Source organism: Anolis sagrei, chromosome X (assembly GCF_037176765.1).
Source record: "Anolis sagrei isolate rAnoSag1 chromosome X, rAnoSag1.mat, whole genome shotgun sequence".
Classification (NCBI taxonomy): Eukaryota; Metazoa; Chordata; class Lepidosauria; order Squamata; family Dactyloidae; genus Anolis; species Anolis sagrei.
The window spans coordinates 90,791,884-90,813,235 of record NC_090034.1 but is presented as its reverse complement, the minus strand read 5'-3'; the positions used below and the strand labels follow the sequence as shown (position 1 = coordinate 90,813,235).

The window sequence follows — 21,352 nt, the reverse complement described above, 5'->3', positions numbered from 1 at the left end:
AGCACGCCTGCTCTCCCCTCCCCACTTGGGGTCTCAGAAACATCCCTCCCCTTGGGTGAGAGGCCAGCCAATCACAGCAGGAGGAGGGCTTTTGTTGGGAGGACTTGCCATCTGTTTCCAAAAAGGAAGAGAAGGACAGGCAAAAAGATGCTCAACCTTCTCTGCCAAAGGGGTTCCTAAGATCATCAGAAATATGTGTTTTCTGATGGTCTTCGGAAACCTTTCTGAAACTCCACTCGCAACCCCCCAATTGAGAAACACTTTTCACTAGAGGAGATTTGCCTGTGTTCTGGGAAGATGTTTGCCCTTTCCAATTTTATGTTTACGTTTTTTAAAACGTGGCTCACACCAGACCAAGGAAGGAGTGCCTGTGCGTGAGAAAGAAGAGACATGGAACAGCTCTTATTTTATAATTCTCATAATTCACATTTCCAGTAAATTACTGTATGCTTATGATCTGCGTTCTGGTCTTTTGTTTGTTCCTGTTGTCAGTAGGGAGAAGGTGATTATGATTTACATGTGTGCGTGCCTTTCTCTCAATCCCAGGATAAGAGTGAGGATAATAAAATTTGAAAAAATATTGCCGCTTTACCAGAATCAACAGGACAAGCCTGGGTTACTCATTGCCTAGTGCTTCTTTCTCTAGCATTGAGAGCCAGAGGGACCATGTTGTCTTCAACAGCTTGAGGGATCGGAGGATTCTTTAAGCAGAGAAGCATCAGGGCTGGGAGATGAGACAAAAATAAGAAGCCACAGGAAGAGTAAAGTAAGGGTAGAAAGGAAAACAGGAGTTATAGCTAAGAGGAGAAAGAAGGAGTGTGGAGAGTAGAGAGGTTGTTCTAAAAGGAGGAAAGGAGGAAAGGATAGCAATCCAGCACCATGAGCAACCCTAAATATCAGAAGCTTGAGGACGATGAGGCTGCCACTCAGAATCTGCTCACCTCCTCGGAAAGAGAACCCCACAAAGAGACTGAACCACTGGACGATCATGCTGGGCGACGGGCCACTAAGGGCTATGGGACAACTCCTCAAACACCATATACGAACCAGCCTAATTATGGCATTATGGGAGCAGGAGCCACCCGAACTCCAAACTTTCAGCTTCCCGTCGAAGAACCTGATCACCTGTGCTACTCTATTTTCACCATGCTTTGCTGTTGCCTCCCCCTAGGAATTGCTGCCTTGGTTTTCTCCATACAGGTGAGCATTTGTATTTTATTTTATTTTCATGTCAGGAGCAACTTGAGAAACTGCAAGTCACTTCTGATGTGAGAGAATTGGCCCTCTGCAAGGATGTTGCCCAGGGGACGCCAGGATGTTTTGATGTTTTACCATCCTTGTGGGAGACTTCTCTCATGTCCCCTCATGGGGAGCTGGAGCTGACAGAGGGAGCTCATCCACACTCTCCCCGGATTCGAACCTCTGACCTGTTGGTCTTCAGTCCTGCTGGCACAAGAGTTTAACCCATTGCATCACAGGGGACAATGTGTATGAAGCCGAGCGAGAGAGGGTGGGATCATGCAACACAGAGGAAGCCTATTCCATTTCTTTTTCTGAAGGCCTCTTAATATAACTGCTTTTAGAACACTAAAGCAGTGTCTCAATTTTACTTTCAGAAACATTCAAAGACAATATGGAATGGTTAGTGCCCATTCAATCAAAATAATAATAATAATAACAACAACAACAACAACAACAACAACAACAGATGCAGACATCCCAAGGAAATTATTTTTAGGCTGGATATCCTTAAAAGGGAAATAAAGGTGACCTACACCATAATGGAGCAACCAGTCTCTGGGATGTGGCATCTTCTCTATAAAATGTACAACTGGGAAAAAAACCTATAAAATTCATAAATGAAGAGCTGGCAAATTTTCATAACAACCATTCAGCATTGGTACAGTGCTTTATTTTGTATCACGTTATTGCAAAAAGATAATTAATGGATCAATTAAAAACCTATACTTAGGGTCGTTGTGTGTTTTCTGGGCTATATGGCCATGTTCCAGAAGCATTCTCTCCTGACATTTTGCCTAGATCTATTTAAACCCTAGAATTATAACAGTAAATAAAGAACAACACTCAAAACTGGGGAAATCCAGACAAGAAATAATCAGGGCCAACTAATCACCTCACAACAAATGATTCCCCCAGTCAGTAAGAAGCCAGACCTTGAAAACTGCTAGGCCATTAAATACTAATCAAGGTGGCCAATTGTTACTTTCACATCTACCTTCAACAGACAAAAGTTCTTTCTCCCACCCTGGACATTCCACAGATATATAAACCTTACTTGTTTAGTTTCCAACAGACCTCAAAATCTGGCTACCAGCATTAAATCTGGCTACCAGTATTAAATCTGGCTACCAGTATTTAAAAAAACTCTAAAATTACAACAGCAAAGCAACAGAGAGGAAACAATCAGGGACAGCTAATCACCTCTCAACAAAAGATTCCCCCAGGCAATAACAAGCCACACCAAAAAAAAACTGCCAGGCCGTCAAATGCTAATCAAGGTGGTCTGTTGAAACATTCACATCTAGCTCCAACAGACAAGAGTTCTTTGTCATTCCACAGATATATATAAGCCCAATTTTCCTAGTTCCAACAGACCTCACAACCTCTGAGGATGCTTGCCATAGATGCAGGTGAAACGTCAAGAGAAAATGCCTCTAGAATATGGCTATATATAGCCCGAAAAACCTACAACAACCCAGACCTCACAATCTCTGGGGATGCCTGCCATAGATGCAGGTGAAACATCAGGAGAGAATGCTACTGGAACATGGTCATGCAGCCCAGAAAACACATAACCACCCAGTGATTCTGGCCATGAAAGCCTTTGACAATACATAGCCTTTGACAATACACAGTGGGGCAAAAGTATATGAAATATACATAAGAACTGGAGACAAAATAGTAGTGTTAGAGACTGGGAATTTATGGTGACAGGCCCAGAAGGCAAGGGAGGAAATGAGATTCCGATGAGGTTTTCCAACAAGGCTTTATTTCAAGTTGATCAACATGAGATGAATAGCCTCTTGACCATCCTGGTCAAAGAACAAAGACCATTCACACCTTTGTGGCGTACTTAACAATGGTTTTATATCAAACTTGTAAAAACAACACGTAAGCAACTTCTGATTGGTTGTTCTGTTTCTACCATTATAGCATATTCATGTTTTTGTTGAATGTTTGACCCTGAGCTGTAATTTTACCTATCTGTAAGCTTGCTTATCCAAGGCAGAAAGAATTTCGTGGGAGTAGATCTGCTTGTGTCTGAGCACAGGCAATTATTTTTTCCTATCAGCAGCAGCTGTTGGCAAGCAAAGCTCTCTCAATAGACAGGGATTCTGGGTCTCAGTAGACAGGGATTCTGGGACTTGTAATAACTGGAAATTTATTTTTCTTAATCACGTTCCTATAGTAGAAGTGAAAATATTTATATGGCTATTTATATGAAATATTTATATGGCTTATATACAATATTTATATGGCTATACTGGCAGCCAGATTTGAGAAGCCGTTGAAATCCACAAACATGTGGACAATTTCAACAGAAAGGAGGAAACCATGAAAATGAACAAAATCTGACTACCAGCATTAAAAAAAACTCTAAAATTACAACAGCAAAACAACAGAGGGAAAACAATCAGGGACATCTAATCACCTCTCAACAAAATATTGCCCCAGGCACTGCCAGGCCATCAAATGCCAATCAAGGTGGTCAGTTGAAACATTCAAACCTAGCTCCAGCAGACAAGAGTTCTTTGTCCTACCCTGGTCATTCCACAGATATATAAACCCATTTTCCTAGTTCCAACAGACCTCACTACCTCTGAGGATGCTTGCTATAGATGCAGGTGAAACGTCAGGAGAAAATGCCTCCAGAACATGGCCATATAACCCGAAAAAAAACCTACAACAACCCAGTGATTCTGGCCATGAAAGCCTTTGACGACTCTAATAATGGTCAGAAGTAATTAACACATTTAAAACATATCATACAGTTAACAATAGGCCATCAGGATGAAGGTAAGTGTCCATGAGCTGAGTCAAATTTAGATAGAATGCTAACCCTCCTCCTCCCCATATGTTTGAGTACACAAGTAAGTTATGTAAGTTTATATCAATCCTCTTGATCTTCAGCTATAATTCTGTTCTGGTACTTCCTTAATTTTCAGCAGTAGTCTTTACAAATATATCCGTAGTCATTACAGTGTTCATATTTTACAATTTTTAATGTTTGTTTGTTTTTTTACTTTGAATACATTACAAACACATCCCACAGAGGCACACCTAACAAAACACATAGATCTTTCACAAAATATATACAAAGTATATATTTAACAAACTAACATATATACTAACGCGTATACTAAGAACATATTTTTTATAAAAGGTGACTTCCCGCTTTCTTACAGAAAAGGTAAATATATGATTAATCTAACTTTCCATAGCTACCTAGTGCTCTGTGAAAACCCCAATTTATGTGTTTTTTCTTCAAAGTCCTTTTAAAAACTAATTTAGTCTGCAAGCATTTTTGTCTCCATACATGTTTGTACAACAGGAATGTGTTTCAGCATAACATAAGACTAGTGATAAACTGTGCATAGTTGCAATCCTCTACAACAGTGGTTCTAAACCTGTGGTCCATGGACCACCAGTGGTCCACAAGAACTAAAATATGGTCTGTGGCCTCACTGTTACTACACAGTTGCAACAAGAGCAACTGGTCTCATGAAACCATCTTATAGAGCCAAGGCTTATTAGATACGGTTTTCTGTGGGTGAGCAGATGGCGACTCCTGGATGGCATATGTTCTGTATCAGAAGCTAGAGCTGATGTGGTCCATCCAATGCAATTTTCTAAATCAGTACCCCAAATAACCAAACCAAATCTAAAGTTGACCAAAAACTGATTTGTAATCCTTTTGGTACTAACATTGGAGAGTGGTCCCTGGCCAAGTGGTCCCTGGGCAAAAAAAGGTTGGGAACCACTGCTCTACAAAGATGAAGTAGTGCAACCAGCATAGGGTGGTGCAGTGATTTTTACTACACAACCTCAACCTAACATCTTGATCAAAATCTATCCAAAATGACAACCAGAAACAATCTTGTGCCATTTCTTGTTGCCATTTTGTGAAGGACAATGGGGGATATATTTGGGGTGTTTTGAGGTTATGGAATATGTTTTGCATGTTTGTGGGACTCCATCTAGTTTGAAGTTGACACTTGACAGGTGTGAAACTGATGCAATTTGCTTGTCCTTTTGCCCCAAAACTGTAAAACCTTCAAAATATGCAACAAAAGCAAAAAATAAAAGCAAAAAATGAGGGCTTTGAGGACTCTTGGAGATTGACCGGGGGGGGGGGGGTCAGTACACTTAAAAATAAAGTTTAGAGATAGCATGTGGCCTACAAACTGCACTTTGCTCTACCTTACTTCAAAATGGAATTGGGAAAGTTGTACTGTAATACTGTTAATGAGAAGAATGTTTGACATATTTCAAGCAAACTTGTAGATCTATGTCTGCACAGAAATACTGTATTTTTCAGTTGCATTCCTCTCTCACACACTGTCTTTCTCTAACACACACACATATATATACACACACATTAATTCATCACCTAATCTCTTTCTCTCTAGACCCGAGAGGCCTACCAACGTGGAGACATTGCAGCTGGTCAACGAAACAGCAGGCTTGCACTCATCTTGGCCAACACAGCGCTTGGGGTGGGGCTTGTATTTATAATTGTGTACATTGTCTTAGTAATGATCATGGCTAATAAGATACATAATCAACAACCACCTACTGGCCAATGAAGGTTGCACTGCATGACCAAAACCTGAAGCATATCCAGCTCTTCTAGTCCTTCAACCTGCAGAAACTTTTCTACTTGCCATTTTTATTAATTATCCAATAATGGGATGTGCTACAAAACTAGACTGATGTATGTGGGAATATTTTACGAAAAGATTAGCAAGGGGATGTATAATCTACAAAGAGTTGGCATTTCTGGCAACATCTCTTGATCTGAATGCTCAACTTAGAAATAAAAATATAGGCAATGTCTCACCTGTGTCAGAAGGTGTCATGTACGAAACAGCTCTACAATACGGAATTATCCCAAATTAAACTAAATTAAAATTAAGGACTGGTAATGAAAGTCCTACAGGAAACACTGGTCTATGCATTCACTGAGAAAGTCGATTTTATTTGTCTTAATGCTGACAGTAATCAAAAGTCAGGATTTATCTTCACATGATGAGATGGTTTAGAGCAGGAATGTTCACAGTCTGGCCCAGGGGTCAATTGCAGCATCTGTTCAAATCTTCACTGGCCTCCTATCTCCAAGCCCCATTCCCTCCCTTGCATCATTCCTTCCTCCCTCCCTTTACATCTTTCTTTCCTCACTTTCTTGAAGTCCTTCTTCGCTTCCTTCCTTCCTTCCTTCCATCCATCCATCCTTCCTTCCTTCCTTCTTGGGGATCAGGGCCCTGGAAAAGGCAAGTTCCTCACACAAGGAGAAAAAGTGCAATGGTAGCCTCTTGTGTACCTTCACCCCAATTAAGCATCACTTGGGTGGCTCCCAGTGGCTCGCCCTCTGTCTCTCTCTTCCCTTGTAATGTTTATTTCCTTGCAAAGGAAGCCTCCCTAATTGCCCGGCTTGCCCCAGGCACTCACTGCTGCTGCCATTCCTGCTGCATCACAGTTGCCTCAGAATCCAACAGACAGGGAGATGGCTTTTCCCTAGATGTCTCATAGCAACCCCAGATAAGGAGTTGGGTGGGTGAGAAAGGTCACCTGATAACACACCTGCCGTTAGCAGAAATCTTAGTCTTCATATTAGGGAAGAAGCAAGCAAATTAAGAAAGTCACAGAGACTGTGAGAAATCTCATAGGCAAGGCAGGTAAGGTCACAGGCATGACTTCATGGCTTGTGGACCTCAAATCAGAGAATTTTTCCCTTTAGATCAAGCAACGCTACAAAGTGAGGATCTTGAGCCATGTTTCCAGTTCATGTTTTGAGTCTAAGATCTTGGGCATTTGAATTCATGTTTTAAGAAGTTTCTATAGTCTTGCTTTTGAATTCATGTTCATGTTTTGATTCTTGTTTTCCTGGATTGTGCTCATGTTTTGATTCCAGTTTTCGTGTGCCTTGTTTTATGGAACAGATTTGAACTGTTTTGATTATTGCCTTTGGGGTGTTTTCCCCTATTGTTGGTTTCGATTAGCCTATTACTTCAGTTCTTGTGGGTTTTTTCGGGCTATATGGCCATGTTCTAGAGGCATTTCTCCTGACATTTCGCCTGCATCTATGGCAAGCATCCTCAGAGGTGAGGTCACCTCTGAGGATGCTTGCCATAGATGCAGGCGAAACGTCAGGAGAAATGCCTCTAGAACATGGCCATATAGCCCGAAAAAACCCACAAGAACTAAGTGATTCCAGCCATGAAAGTCTTCGACAATACAGCCTTTTACTTGTTTACTATTTTTTCCCATTACCTATTGAATTTTGCCTTTCTTATTTCTTATAGCAACTTTTCCTTTTTATATGTACTTTTCTCAATAAACTATTTTACCATTCCTTTTGGATTCCTGGCTGGCGTTGAGTGCAAGGTGAATTCTGGCTGGGGTACAACAGTACACATTTCGACTTTCCTTTCACCTCTGTATGGAGGCCCTATCACAGCTCCACTGTGCAGTATCCTAACTACATTTAACACTCTTACTGCCACACACATCTATTTTACTCTAAACTGAAATCAGTTTGGAAAGCCTCATGGGATGTCCAGCATATAACCACATCAGAATAAGGCATTAGTTCAACTATTTGTTCGTCATAGTGATTTATGGTTAGTCATATGACAACCAACTGCCAAAGCTGCAGGGAGATTGTTAGTTCCAGCCATACATGCCCATATTGAAACAGCCTTTCTGTTTTTATTGACATTCATATCTGACCATGCACCTCCATTCCCATGGCATTGGGTGCCCACGTTGCTGGATACCTCAATTCTCACATGTGTTCCTTTTGCTACCTCTAATTTGCACAAATGTCAATGACACACGCAACCAAAGTGTCTACAAAATTGCAGTCCTAGTAGATGCATGCAATGTATGTCTGGATGACCTTGGACAAGTCACATACTCTCTGTCTATAAGGAAAGCAATGTCAAAGGTCTTCTAAATAAATATTTCCATGAAAATATTTGCGTGGGGAGGTGTTGCCATAAATCAGAGTTGATTTGAAGATGCATCAAATCAAAACCCAAAGTGTGATTAGTAAAAACCCTCTGGTTAAAAACTGTAGTTCAAACCTAGTGATTAGCTTTACTAGGAATCAATGTAAAATAACCAAGTTTGGGCCAACAATGATGATGGAAGATGTGGTTTGAGGGATTTGACTCAGAGGCCGCAATACTTCAGAAATGAGGAAAACAGGTCACGTAGCATCCTCTCCCCCTCCCTTCTTTAGCTACTTTAGTTCTGATTTTAGAGTGAAAAGGTGAGATATAAATAAATATAAAACTATAATAATCTTCCCTTTCCCTCAGCAACTTAACACCCTGGCTGACAACAGGGCAAATGACAGAGAGCTCTTAGGTCCCATGTAAGACCAAGGGATGGGAACACCTTCATTGTCAAGACATCTGTATCAGCTTTGCACCTCTCACTTCCTCGTTCTTTTTTCCTGGGATGTGAAACCCAAATATGTTTTCCTGACCACAATTCAAATCAAAGGAATTTCTTAAGCAGAGAAACACAGAGATCTGTTTTATGAAGCCTAAGGATCAGCAAAAGATGCTTTGCCATCACAGTAACAATATCTCTATGGCCCCTCTGGATCAGGCTCCTACAAGGGTCCAGCCCTCCAGCTTCCACAGACAGTCACAATCCACCAGTGTGCTTAATTACATGGGCTACTCCATCTTCACCATGCTTTGTTGCCTTCACCTGGGTATTGCAACTTTGGTGCACTCTATACAGGTATGTCTGTGGGTGAAAGGAAAGAAGGACTGAGTTGGATGCAAGTGGTCAGATAGTGCAATGTAGAGAATGGGTCTGCTCTTTTTTTTCTAAATGCAGACTTAGCAACCATTGTTGAGCAGTCAAGGGAATGGCAATAATTTGGCTAGAATTTGGAGAGTATGTAACAGAACAATTGGCTTGCTGGAGCATGTGATCCTTTTGGGCAGAAAAAAAATATGTATGCTCTATTGCTATGGGACTTCATCCCATGGGCTTCAGGCTCCGTCTCCATGCGCTTAGGAGCCCCACAGAGGCCATGACATGACATGAGGTCACTTCTGGTGGGAATTCATGGGGCTCGGTTTCTGCAGCTCATGTAAATGCAGCTTGAAGTCCAGCTTCAATTCTGACTCCAAACGGCTTCCAGACAGTAGAAAGTGGGGAAAAGATGGGGGAAATATGAGTAAGGACATGGGATGACTGTCCATCCCTCAAAATGGGAAAAGACAGGAGGGAATAGGTTAAGACAGTTCCCTCTGCTATCCCTGCTTTCCCCCATTTTCTCCTCAGTCCTTCTGATGAAATTCCACTAGATCAGGGATGTCAAACTCATTTTTATCAAGGACCACATTGGCATTATGATTGTCTTCAAAGGGCTGTTTGTAATTGTAAAACTGTATAAATGGTCACTACTCCTTGGCATATTGTTAAATAACCCAAGATACAATATCAAAACCCATATCATTCATTGATCATGTTCAGAAGATAACAACAAACACAAAATGTTGATGTGAAAATACTGCAGTCCAGTGGCAGAATGCAGGATGCAGTTACAGAAGTTTTGAAGGAGGCCATGGAGCTTGGCTATATGCACTATAATGGTGTTAGTTTGTAAAGCTTGAAAATGAACAAAATCTGGCTCCCAGTATTTAAAAACTCTGAAATTACAACAGCAAAACAACAGAAAGGAAACAATCAGAGACTTCTAATCGCCTCTCAACAAAAGATTGCTCCAGGCACTAACAAGCCACACCAAACAACTGCCAGGCCATCAAATGCTAATCAAGGTAGTCAGTTGAAACATTCACACCTAGCTCCAACAGACAAGAGTTCTTTGCCCAACCCTGGTCATTCCACAGATATATAAACTCATTTTCCTAGTTCCAACAAACCTCACTACCTCTTAGGATGCTTGCCATAGAGCAGGCAAAACACCTCATTTGCTGTGAAAGACAATCTTTGTAACCTGAGCCACGACACATCAGGAGAAAATGCCTCTAGAACATGGCCATATAGCCCAAAAAAAACCTACAACAACCCAGTGATTCCGGCCATGAAAGCCTTTGACAATACTATTTCTGTATTGTAGGGCTGGAACACACATGTTCCCCACTGGGCATGAAAGCGCAGTTGCGTATCTTTTTTCTTTCTAAGTTAAACAATCAGATCACGAGAACTTGCCTCAAATGCAACATGTTCACTTGCTGATCACCATGTCAAATATTTACATGAGCACTCACCCATAAACCAGCCCTGCAGTACATCTCATTATTTATTCAAAAATGACAACATGACAAAGTGGGACTTCTCTGTGTATTGGGGGACACGGAGAGTTGCAATTATATAGTGTATCTTCACTGGCCAATACGTTTCAGATTAGCATAAAGCACGATTATGCCAACATACACAATTATGTATACAGCCCCCGTCCCAAGGGCTAAATCGGCCAAGATGCGTGCAGTTCTGGAGTGTTGTCCAGCAGCTTCATTGTCTCCACGGAGGTTGGCTTGTCGAGTCTACACAGAAAGAAAAAAGTAGATGATGGATTAGTGCAGGGGTAGAGGGGAACAGAGGCAACTGGAGATTATCTGTTTGTAGAAGTAGGAGGTTGTGAAACAGCTTGCCCCAATTTCTGATGACTTCCAGGTTTATGATAGATGGATCTGCCTTGGATGCTAGTTTAAACTGGAAAAAATTTTTTTTACATGTTTCTGAACCTATTTGGGTGATGGGCTTCATCCACTGAACCTCAACAGAACACAAAGTGGATCCACTGCTCAACTGACTTCGAAGCCACAAGCTGCCATAAGGTGCCCCTATGCTGGCTGTCAAGGGAAACTTGGGTATGGGACACACTCACAAAACACAAGAGGGGAGCCTTTCTTTCCCAGCTGACACACCTGTCATACCTCACTGTGCCTCCATGAAGGCAATTTATTTATTTATTGTGTCAGAAGCCGAGTTGAGGGTACAGTTAAAATTCATTTAGAAACAAAGTTAAAAAAGAACTTGGCATTATACTAAATGTCCTTTGACCAGAAGCTGGCCACTTGGGAGTGCCTCTGGTGTTGCTGTGAGAAGGTCCTCCATTGTGCATGTGGCAGAGCTCAGGTTGCATTGTAGTAGGTAGTCTGTGGTTTGCTCTTCTATTATTATTATTATTATTATTATTATTATTATTATTATAACTTTATTTGTACTCCGCTAGCATCTCCCGAAGGACTCGATGCGGCTTACATGGGCCAAGGCCTCAAAACACAACAATGAACATCTAAAGCAAAATTAAAATTAAAATTAAAACAGATTAAGCAGTATAAACAACAACAATAAACAATAACATCGGGACACTATAAAACTGGGCCGAGCCAGAGTAAAGGGTACAAGATTAAAAGTGCTGATATGGCAGGAGGTATGTAGGATCATAAAGTAAATGCAGTGTGCGGTGTGCAGCAGTCTTAGTTCTACTAAAGTGCTTCTGGGACTTGGTAATGGAGATTCCTAATCTGGGAAGGCACATCGGGACAGCCAGGTCTTCAAGTTCTTTCTGAAGACTGCCAGTGTAGGGGCCTGTCTTAGATCTTTTGGGAGGGCGTTCCAGAGTCGGGGGGGCACCACAGAAAAGGCCCTGTCTCGAGTCCCCACCAAGCACACTTGCGACACAGGTGGGATCACGAGCAGGGCCTCTCCAGATGACCGAAGTGAGCGCGTGGGTTCGAAGATGGAGATGCGGTCACGCAGGTAGGGTGGTCCCAAACCGTTTAGGGCTTTGTAGGTAAGCACCTGCACCTTAAATTGGGCTCGGGAGATAAACGGCAGCCAGTGAAGCTCCTTGAACAGGAGGGTTGACCTCTCTCTGTAAGGAGCCCCGGTTAACATCCTGGCCGCTGCCCGTTGGACCAGTTGGAATTTATGAGCCGTTTTCAAGGGCAGCCCCAAGTAGAGCGCATTGCAGTAATCCAATCTAGAGGTGACCAAGGCATGGCCCACCCTGGCCAGATCAGCCTTCGCGAGGTACGGTCGCAGCTGGCGCACAAGTCATTGTGCAAAAGCCCTCCCGGACACCGCCGACGCCTGAGCCTCAAGTGTGAGTGATGAATCCAAGAGGACTCCCAAACTGCAGACCTGTGGCTTCAGGGGGAGTGTAACCCCGTCCAGCACAGGTTGCCACCCTATACCCCGATCTGGCTTGCGATCGACCAGGAGGACCTCTGTCTTGTCGGGATTGATCTTCAGCTTGTTCCTCCTCATCCAGATAGACACAGCGGCCAGGCACTCGTCCAGCACCCGAGAGGCCTCCTTGGAATTAGGTGGAAAAGAGTAGTAGAGTTGTGTGTCATCTGCGTAAAGATGGCACCCGACTCCAAAACCCCGGATGACCTCGCCCAGCGGTTTCATGTAGATGTTAAAAAGCATGGGAGGCAGAATAGAGTCTTGCGGGACCCCACAGGTCAAAGGCCAGGGGTCCGAGCAGGCGTCTCCCAGCTTCACCATCTGGGTTTGTCCCTCCAGGAAGGACCGGAGCCACGACAGAACCGTGCCCCCGAGACCCATCCCAGAGAGACGACCCAGAAGGATACCATGATCGATGGTATCAAAAGCCGCTGAGATGTCCAAGAGAACCAACAGAGTCACACTCCCCCTGTCCAGTTCTCTACGGAGGTCATCCACCAAGGCGACCAAGGCTGTCTCGGTGCCGTGACCAGGCCTGAAACCAGACTGTGACTGATCCAGGTAGTTGATGTCATCCAAAAAGCCCTGAAGCTGGGAGGCGACCACCCGCTCCAGCACCTTACCCAAAAAAAGGGAGGTTGGAGATCGGTCTGTAATTGTTCAGCACCGTGGAGTCAAGGGAAGCCTTTTTGAGGAGTGGGTGGACCACAGCCTGTTTCAAATTAGATGGGAAAATCCCTTGCTCCAGCAATGCATTAATGATCAACCCAAACCAATCAACCAACCCCTCCCTGGCCGATTTAATTAACCAGGATGGGCAAGGGTCTAGAGCCGAAGTCGTCGCCCTCTGCACTTGCATGTTGTGGACTCCACTTTGTAGCCTCATTTCTTAAGGTTAGCTCTGCGCCTTGTGCCAGAGCACAGCCTGTTCAGAGCCTTCCAGGTCATCCACACTTCGATGTGCCCAGGAGGGAGTTTCTCATCCGGTCTCAGCCACTGATTGAGATACTGGATTTTAGCCTACCACTTTTGGACTCTCAGTTGCTGAGGTGTTCCTGCAAGTATCTCTGTAGATCTTAGGAAGCTATTTCTTCTTCTTTTTTTTTTAGGATACTTGAAACCAACTTTTATTGAAACGCACAAAACCAAGAACTCTTTGCAATTCATTAGACACACAAAAGGAGTTTTCCCCATTTGCCAAACTTTTCCCAGACTTCAGAATGTTCAAGTTGGACTCTCTTCTTCATCATCTTCTTGCAAAGCCCCCCCCCCCCAAATTAAACTTGAAGGGAAGCCGAACAATACTGTCTTTTTCATTGGGCTGGATCTATATTCCCATATCATGGAGTGACACTGACAAGCTCCAAAACTTATATGGTGGTTGTGTATCTGGGCTTTGGAAAGTGTCACTCCAAAAACTCTAAAGTCTCCAAAACTTAGTACTCAAACTTAGATGGGGGTTGTGTATCTGGGAAAACTTAGATGGTGGTTTCTGGCTTTGGAAGGGGTCACTCCAAAACCTCAAAAGTCTCCAAAACTTAAACTTGGATGGTGGTTGTGTATGTGGCTTTGGAAGGTATCAGTCCAAAAACTCAAAAGTCTCCAAAACTTAGGATTCACATCAAAAGAAGGTATTTTAAGGTCCCCAAAAACTCCAAAGTAGACTCAAAGGAACCTATTTCTTGATTTAAGGCTTTGGCTGATATCCGAACAGAGGATCGGCCGAAGATGTCTCTGCCTGGGTTCTTTCACTATTGGCTGCTACTTCCCAGCGGATGTCAGGTCATGCAACACCAGCTAAATAGTATAATTTCTCCAGTGGTGTGGGGCGTAGACATCCTGATGAAGGCAATTAATATTGGGGTACAGTTGATGAAAACAGAATCTGTGCATTCAGACCCAAATTACACAGCTGATTCCAAGATCTCATTGGAAGAAATGAATGGATGATTTCAGCCCTTGCTCTTAAACCTATGTTGTTTTGTACACAAATATTACATCTTTGTGTGAAAGAACAGAACTGTTTATAGCATGGAAAGTGCAGTGGGATGAGGAAGGCATGCTGGACTGGAACTGATGGGGTGTAGAAGTATCCAATCTGCAGTCTGTTGTGGTCAGAAAAATGTTACTTACTTAGGCGATCCCTCGTTGCATGATTAAGATTGTCCTCCACGTGCGGTGTCCTGGCAGTGGGTACATAGGTGACTATGGAGCCCTATTCTTGACCTGAATGTTCTTCAGCAGTGAGGGCATTGGTTTCCAGGTGGAAGGTGGTCTCGGCCTTCCTCTTTGCAGATTTCTCTCTTTTGCCCTCCATTCGTGCCTCTTCAAATTCTACAGCACTGCTGGTCACAGCTGACTTCCAACTGGAGCACTCAAGGGCCAGGGCTTCCCAGTTCTCAGTGTCTATTCCGCAGTTTTTAAGGTTGGCTTTGAGCCCATCTTTAAATCTCTTTTCCGGTCTTGAGACTAACTGCTTTGAGAGATGGTGATCGGGCATTCGGACAACGTGGCCAGTCCAGTGGAATTGATGGTGGAGGACCATCACTTCAATGCTGGTGGTCTTTGCTTCTTCCAGCACACTGACAATTGTCCACGTGTCTTCCCAAGAGATTTGCAGGCTTTTTCGGAGGCAACGCTGATGGAATCGTTCCATGCGACGTCTGTAAATAGTCCACATTTTGCAGGCATAGGGCAGGGTTGGGAGGACAATAGCTTTATAAACAAGCACCATAGTATCCCTACGGATGTCCCAGTCTTCAAACACTCTGTAATTCATTCAGAAAAATGCTGCACTCGTAGAGCTCAGGCGGTGTTGTATTTCAGTGTCAGTGTTGACTTTTGTGGAGAAGTGGCTGCCAAGGGAGCAGAAATGGTCAACATTTTCTAATGTTATACCATTAAGCTATATTTCCGGCATTTAGATGGATTGGCTGGTGGAAGAGCACTTTGGTTTTCTCAATGTTCAGTGACAGGCCGAGCTTCTTGTATGCTTTGGCAACGGTGTGGCTTGTAGGTCTTCTTTTGAATGCGCACAGAAAAATGTATTTGTGTTTTCACAGCACAAGAAAAAGGAAGCTGCATTGTCAACTAGACAATAAGAGTGGAAAATGCTTTCCTCTTCCACATTGCGAGGGATGGATAAATGCACTGGGACAAACACACTGTTTGGCTTTGCTTTTCTCTCTTTTTCTCTCTCTCCCTTTCTTTCTTTTCTTTCTTTCTTTCTTTCTTTCTTTCTTTCTTTCTTTCTTTCTTTCTTTCTTATCTAGTTGTTTGTCATATTACCTGTATTTATTCACAATTTCTACCAAGTCTTGGGCAGGTGTGCATTTGGAAACGGAACTAGTATGACTGTCAGAAACCAGAGTGATTGATTGGCATCACCAATCCAATCATTTAGGAAGGAAATTGCCCCCATTAACTCTCACAGCTTCAAGACATGTAAGAATCCTACTAACATTTTGGAACATTTCCAAAATGTATTTATTTTCTACTAGAATGACATCCTTGCTGTTGATTTAAAAATATTGTGTGTATGTGGACAGAGCCATCACACTAACGCCATTAGGTTTCTGCCCTCACTTGATGCACTGAAAGTTTGTTTTTAAAAGAGCAAACACCCTTTTTGTTTCCTTCACCATAAATGCTGGTCGGTTTTGTTTGGATCCCATTGCACCCTAGAGTAATAATAGCAGCTATTTTGGTCATAACCAAAGAAATTGGTAACAGATATTGGTGTTATCAAGCTTATCCCAAATTAGTACCTGACTGAAAAGATCAAAATCAGTAAAAAGAACAAGAAAAGTTGAGAACAATCTTTTTGGAATGTTCTGTACTGCCAGGTAATGCACTTCAAACTTCATTATTTGGCAACATGGAAGAGGGTTTTGAATAGGTTTTTTTTTTTGTGACACCATGGTGCAAAATAAAATATTATCACAATGATTTTTTTAAAAAAAAATGTGTCAGAAGTGACCTTTGAAATTTCCGAGAAGAGACCAGAAATCGCTTCTGGTGTGAGGGAATTGGCCATCTGCAGGGACGTTGCCCAGGGGAAGCTCAGCTTCTGCCAACCTAGCAGTTTGAAAACATGCAAATGTGATCAAAAGGTACTGCCCTGGCGGGAAGGTAATGGCACTCCATGCAGTCCTGCTGGCCACATGACCTTGGAGGTGTCTACGGACAACACCAGCTCTTCAGCTTAGAAATGGAGATGAGCACTAACCCCCAGAGTCGGATACAACTGGGCTTAATGTCAGGGGAAAACCTTAACCTTTACCTAGACATTCTATTAATCATGTGGGTCATCTTTATTCCCTTTTTCATTTTTACATATCTTCACTGCTATGCCAGAGGAGCCACCTAAAGATATATTGAAATCAATTGCATTTGATTTTTATTATGTTATTTTGCACTGTTTATTTTATTTTGTTACATTATGTATTTTGTTGTGTTTAATTTTCTGTTGTTTTCTATCTTATTTTGCTGTACTATTTTTGGGCTTGGCCTCATGTTAGCCGCCCCGAGTCCCTTTTGGGGAGATGCTGGTGGGGTATAAATAAAGATTATTATTATATTATATTATTATTATCTTTTACAATTTGGCTAGAAAAGACACCCATCATTCCATATTTCCTTTGAATATTTCTGGAAGTAAAATCCAAACATCATCAACCTGTAGTTGGCTAAAAATAGTTGCTTTAAGTAGGCTTCAGTCATGCCCCTGAGCCCTGCTACATGCACGATGGAGGACCTTCTTGCGGCAACACCAGAGGCACTCCAAGTGACCAGATACTGGTCAAAGGACATTTAACCAACTACCAAATTTGCAAAATCTGTGTGGTTTTTTTCCTTTTTTTTCTTTTTCTTTTTAATCTGTGTGTTTGTTTTGTTCTGTTAGAATTGTAACACAATGGTATGGTTGCTGATGACATGATAAATAAATAGTCATCCCCCCACCCACTTCATACACATGCTCACCTGTATGGAGAAAACCAAGGCAACAGCTCCCAAAGGAAAACAACAGCAAAGCATGGTGAAAATAGAGTAACACAGGTGATCAGGTTCTTCATCTCCTTGGAGGGGAGATGGAAGCTCTGGAGTTTGATTGGATCTTGCTCCAGGTGTGTCATAATTAGGCCGATATCCAGGTGGTATTGGAGTAGTGGCCCCATAGCCCATAGGATCTTGTAGACCAGCATGATGTTTCAGTGGCTCAATCTCTTCGTAAGTGGGAGACTCGTTGTCTTCAAGCTTATAATATTTAGATTTGTTCATGGTACTGGTCTGCTCTGATGTCCTCCTGCCTTACAATGTTGCAAGTACAGCCTCAAATCCGTTTCCAGTTGCCCACATTCTTCTTTTATGGGCATGTGTGACACTTGTTCTCTTTTCCCAGTGGCCCATCTGCATTTTCTCTGTTCTTTGACATCCTCTCCTTGTGGACTTTGTCCAAATTGTTCTTTTATAATTTATTTGTCCAGAAGTTCTATATTCCTGCTGCTTTGTTTGTTTGGATCACGTGTCTCTCGTGAGTTCTTCCACCACTCAAAGAAGGCAGCTTCCCTTTCTGTTAGCCCAGAGAAAGAAAGACTTGGGCAATGAATTACCAAGCATGTTGATTCTGGCAAGGTAAGTCAAGGTAAGAATTATATTTCACTTGTTCTCACCATAATAAGAAACACAATGGATACTGACATGTACACAGTAATAAACTCTGCCTTCATCATTGTATGGTTGAAGATGGGGTGTATATTGTTATACACAATTCAGATTTTGGACTGGAAAGCATTGATAGATCCAAAGGTATTGTTACTTACCCTCCTGCACTTCACAACTGAAAACTGGGACACAAATGGATGAACCAAATTAATTATTTATTGGAAATTCCATAACCTATTGAAAATAATTGCACCATAACCTTATTGAAAAGGTAAAAAAAGATGTAAATGTGAATCTCCCTGAACATGTGATGACCACCTTTTGAAAACCACTAATCAAGAAAAGCATGATCTTGTTAGAAGTCAACTCTTTGAACAAGTGATATTCATAAGCATTCATGTAATGGCACACAGGTAACTCAGCTGTTAAACTGATGGACCATGTCTTTAAACTGCCAAGGATAAAGACATGCCACTACAAAAATATATTGCTTAGCAGAGGATGGTTGTTTGTTTGAATTAGAATTTGGGGTTGCAATTGCCCAAAAGATATACACTTCCTTGAATCCTTTTAAGATGATAGTATGATAGCTGGGTCTGGAAGCTCTGAGTGTTAAGTACATTCTGCAACGGCGGTTGTGAATAAGGGAAAGGGAGAGCGGCACACTGAGGGCAGGAATATACTTCGTAGTTGCATTTGGTGGAAGGATAGAAAGGAGGGGAGGGTTAGGGTAAGGTTTAGGGTAAGGTTTAGGGTTAGGGGTAGGGTAAGGTTAGGATTAGGGTTAGGGGTTAAGGTATGGGTATGTTTTAGGTAAGGATTAGGGGTTAGGGTTAGGGTACGTTTTAGGTAAGGGTTAGGGTTTGGGTTAAGGTTAGGATTAGGGTTAAGGGTTAGGCTTAGGGTTATGTTAAGGTTTAGGGTAATGGTTCGGGTAAGGGTTTTACCATTAAAGAACTCTTACATTCCTTCTATAATATCTGTGTTCCGTTCTGCATTGCACAAACAGCGCTTCTGAAGGAGTGAAGCAGAAACAGCATAACGCTCAGAGCTTCCGGACCCAGCTTTCATAATATTACCCCTTTTAGTTTAAAACATACACTCATGAAACAAAAACAAAGTTTGTTGTTGTTCATTCATTCACTCGTTTCCGACTCTCTGTGACCTCATGGACCAGCCCATGCCAGAGCTCCCTGTCGGCCATCACCACCCTCAGCTCCTTCAAGGTCAATCCAGTCACTTCAAGGATCCCATCCATCAATCTTGCCCTTGGTCGACCCCTCTTCCTTTTTCCTTCCATTTTCCCCAGCATTCTTTAAAAATAACATCTCAGGTTTACTAATAAACTTCCTGTATATATTCAGCATGCAGGCACATTTCTTATTAGAGTTCTGTTAGAAAAGATGTAGTTTCTTCTCTGTGTTACATGCACAGGGTATGATAATCAATTGTCCATAGTCTTTAAGTATAGCTGTACTCACTGAAGTCTGAAAATAGACAAACTGCATCCACCTCCATTGAAATCTAAAAGCATATTACTCTACTAAAGTCCAAAAGGCAACATGCATCCACCTCCACTGAGGTCTGATGCAAAATGAATACAAAATGGAGTCCTGTGTGTACACTCAAACTGGCAAACCAAAGTGTACGTACAATTTAGGTTAACAATTATACACATTTGCAAACAGTTAGTGGAGGCTTGGAAAGTTGCTATTTCCAACATTATTTAAGTTGTTAGTGAGAAATAATACATAAGCGAGGTGAGGCTAACCGTTTTTTATTGTCTGAAAATATTAGCCAAACTCAAATGCTAAAGCAAAGAATTTAATCCAGTATTATCTAATACAGGAAATTAGCTTTTGGGCTTTTGGCTAAGATCAAGTTTAGTATCAAGTGTGTGAAAGTCAGTGAAAATCTGGCTGCATCTTTCATGTCAGCCTGAGAAGGAAACAGATACTTTTGAATGTAAACAGGTAAATACCTGCATGATGGCACTCAGGAAGCACACTTCACAAGAAGAAGACATCCACTATCTCTATTATTAATTTCAATTGGATAATAGCTACAGCACACCTCAATTGTAGTTTATTTCAATTGGCCAACTAATTAGGTGTGTGGGAGTGAGGGAGAATAAAAAGAAACCCAAAAGAAGCCAGGATCAGGCTGCCTTTGGCTGACTCCATTGCAGAAGGTGCTGTCCAGCAGACAGCTCGGCTGATAGTCCAGTATTTAGGTGAGTGGTTCCTAAGCTGTGCCCCATGGATCACCAGTGGTCCACAAGAATGAAAATATGGCCCATGGCCTCACCATTACTACACCATTGCTTCAAAACCATGCAGCAATGAGAGCAACTGGTCTCGTGAAACCCTCTTATAGTTCCAAGGCAACTGAGATGTTGGGAGGGGAGAAGCTGACTACCCACAAAAGATAACTACTACCACATTAGCTCTAGATTATTAAATATGGTTGTCTGTGAGTAAGCAGATGGTGGCTTCTGGATGGCATGTTCTGTATCAGAAACTAGAGCTGATGTGGTCCATCCAATGCAATTTTCTGAATCAGCACCTCAGATAACCAAACCAAATCTAAAGTTGACTAAAACTGATCTGTAATCCTTTTGGTACTAATGTTGGAAAGTAGAAACAATGGATCACATAATCAGCTGCTGCAAGAAGATTGAGCAGACGGACTATAAGCAAAGGCATAATACTGTTGCTCAGATGATCCACTGGAACTTGTGCAAAAAATGCCACCTGCCTGTGACAAAAAAACTGGTGGGATCACAACCCTGAAAAAGTTCCACAAAATGAACACGTCAAATACTCTAGGACTTAGAATCATAGAATCATAGAGTTGGAATCATAGAGTGGGCCATGCAGTCCAAGCCCCTGCCAAGAAGCAGGAAAATCACATTCAAAGCACCCCCAGCAGATGGCTACCCAGCCTCTGTTTAAAAGCTTCTAAAGAAGGAGCCTCCACCACACTCCAGGGCAGAGAGTTCCACTGCTTTTATTTTGTTTCCACGCATGCCCAGATGTTGCAGAGATTCCTGAAGTTTTAGACATATTGCAGCTCTCACAGTCGGGAAGTTCTTCCTAATATTCAGGTGGGATCTCTTTCTTGTAGTTTGAAGCTATTGTTCTGAGTCCTAGTCTGCAGGGCAATAGAAAACAAGCTGACAGAATTTTGAAGCACAATCCTCCTTACTTCACGATCATGGGAAAAAACCAAATTACGCATCGTCGATGTTGCAATTCCA

General features: G+C 42.3%; 2 protein-coding genes across 2 annotated transcripts; one reads left to right on the top strand and one right to left on the bottom strand.

Moving 5' to 3' along the window:
* Positions 1-879: 879 nt before the first annotated feature.
* Positions 880-5,828, top strand: LOC137094849 (transmembrane protein 91-like). Its single transcript, XM_067460764.1, has 2 exons — positions 880-1,200; positions 5,652-5,828. The coding sequence occupies exons 1-2, from the start codon at positions 880-882 to the stop codon at positions 5,826-5,828; spliced, it is 498 nt and encodes a 165-aa protein (XP_067316865.1).
* A 4,785-nt stretch (positions 5,829-10,613) lies between these two features.
* LOC137094848 (dispanin subfamily A member 2b-like) lies at positions 10,614-17,709 on the bottom strand. Its single transcript, XM_067460763.1, has 2 exons — positions 17,413-17,709; positions 10,614-10,775 (listed from the first exon to the last, which is right to left on the bottom strand). The coding sequence occupies exons 1-2, from the start codon at positions 17,707-17,709 to the stop codon at positions 10,614-10,616; spliced, it is 459 nt and encodes a 152-aa protein (XP_067316864.1).
* Positions 17,710-21,352: the final 3,643 nt, after the last annotated feature.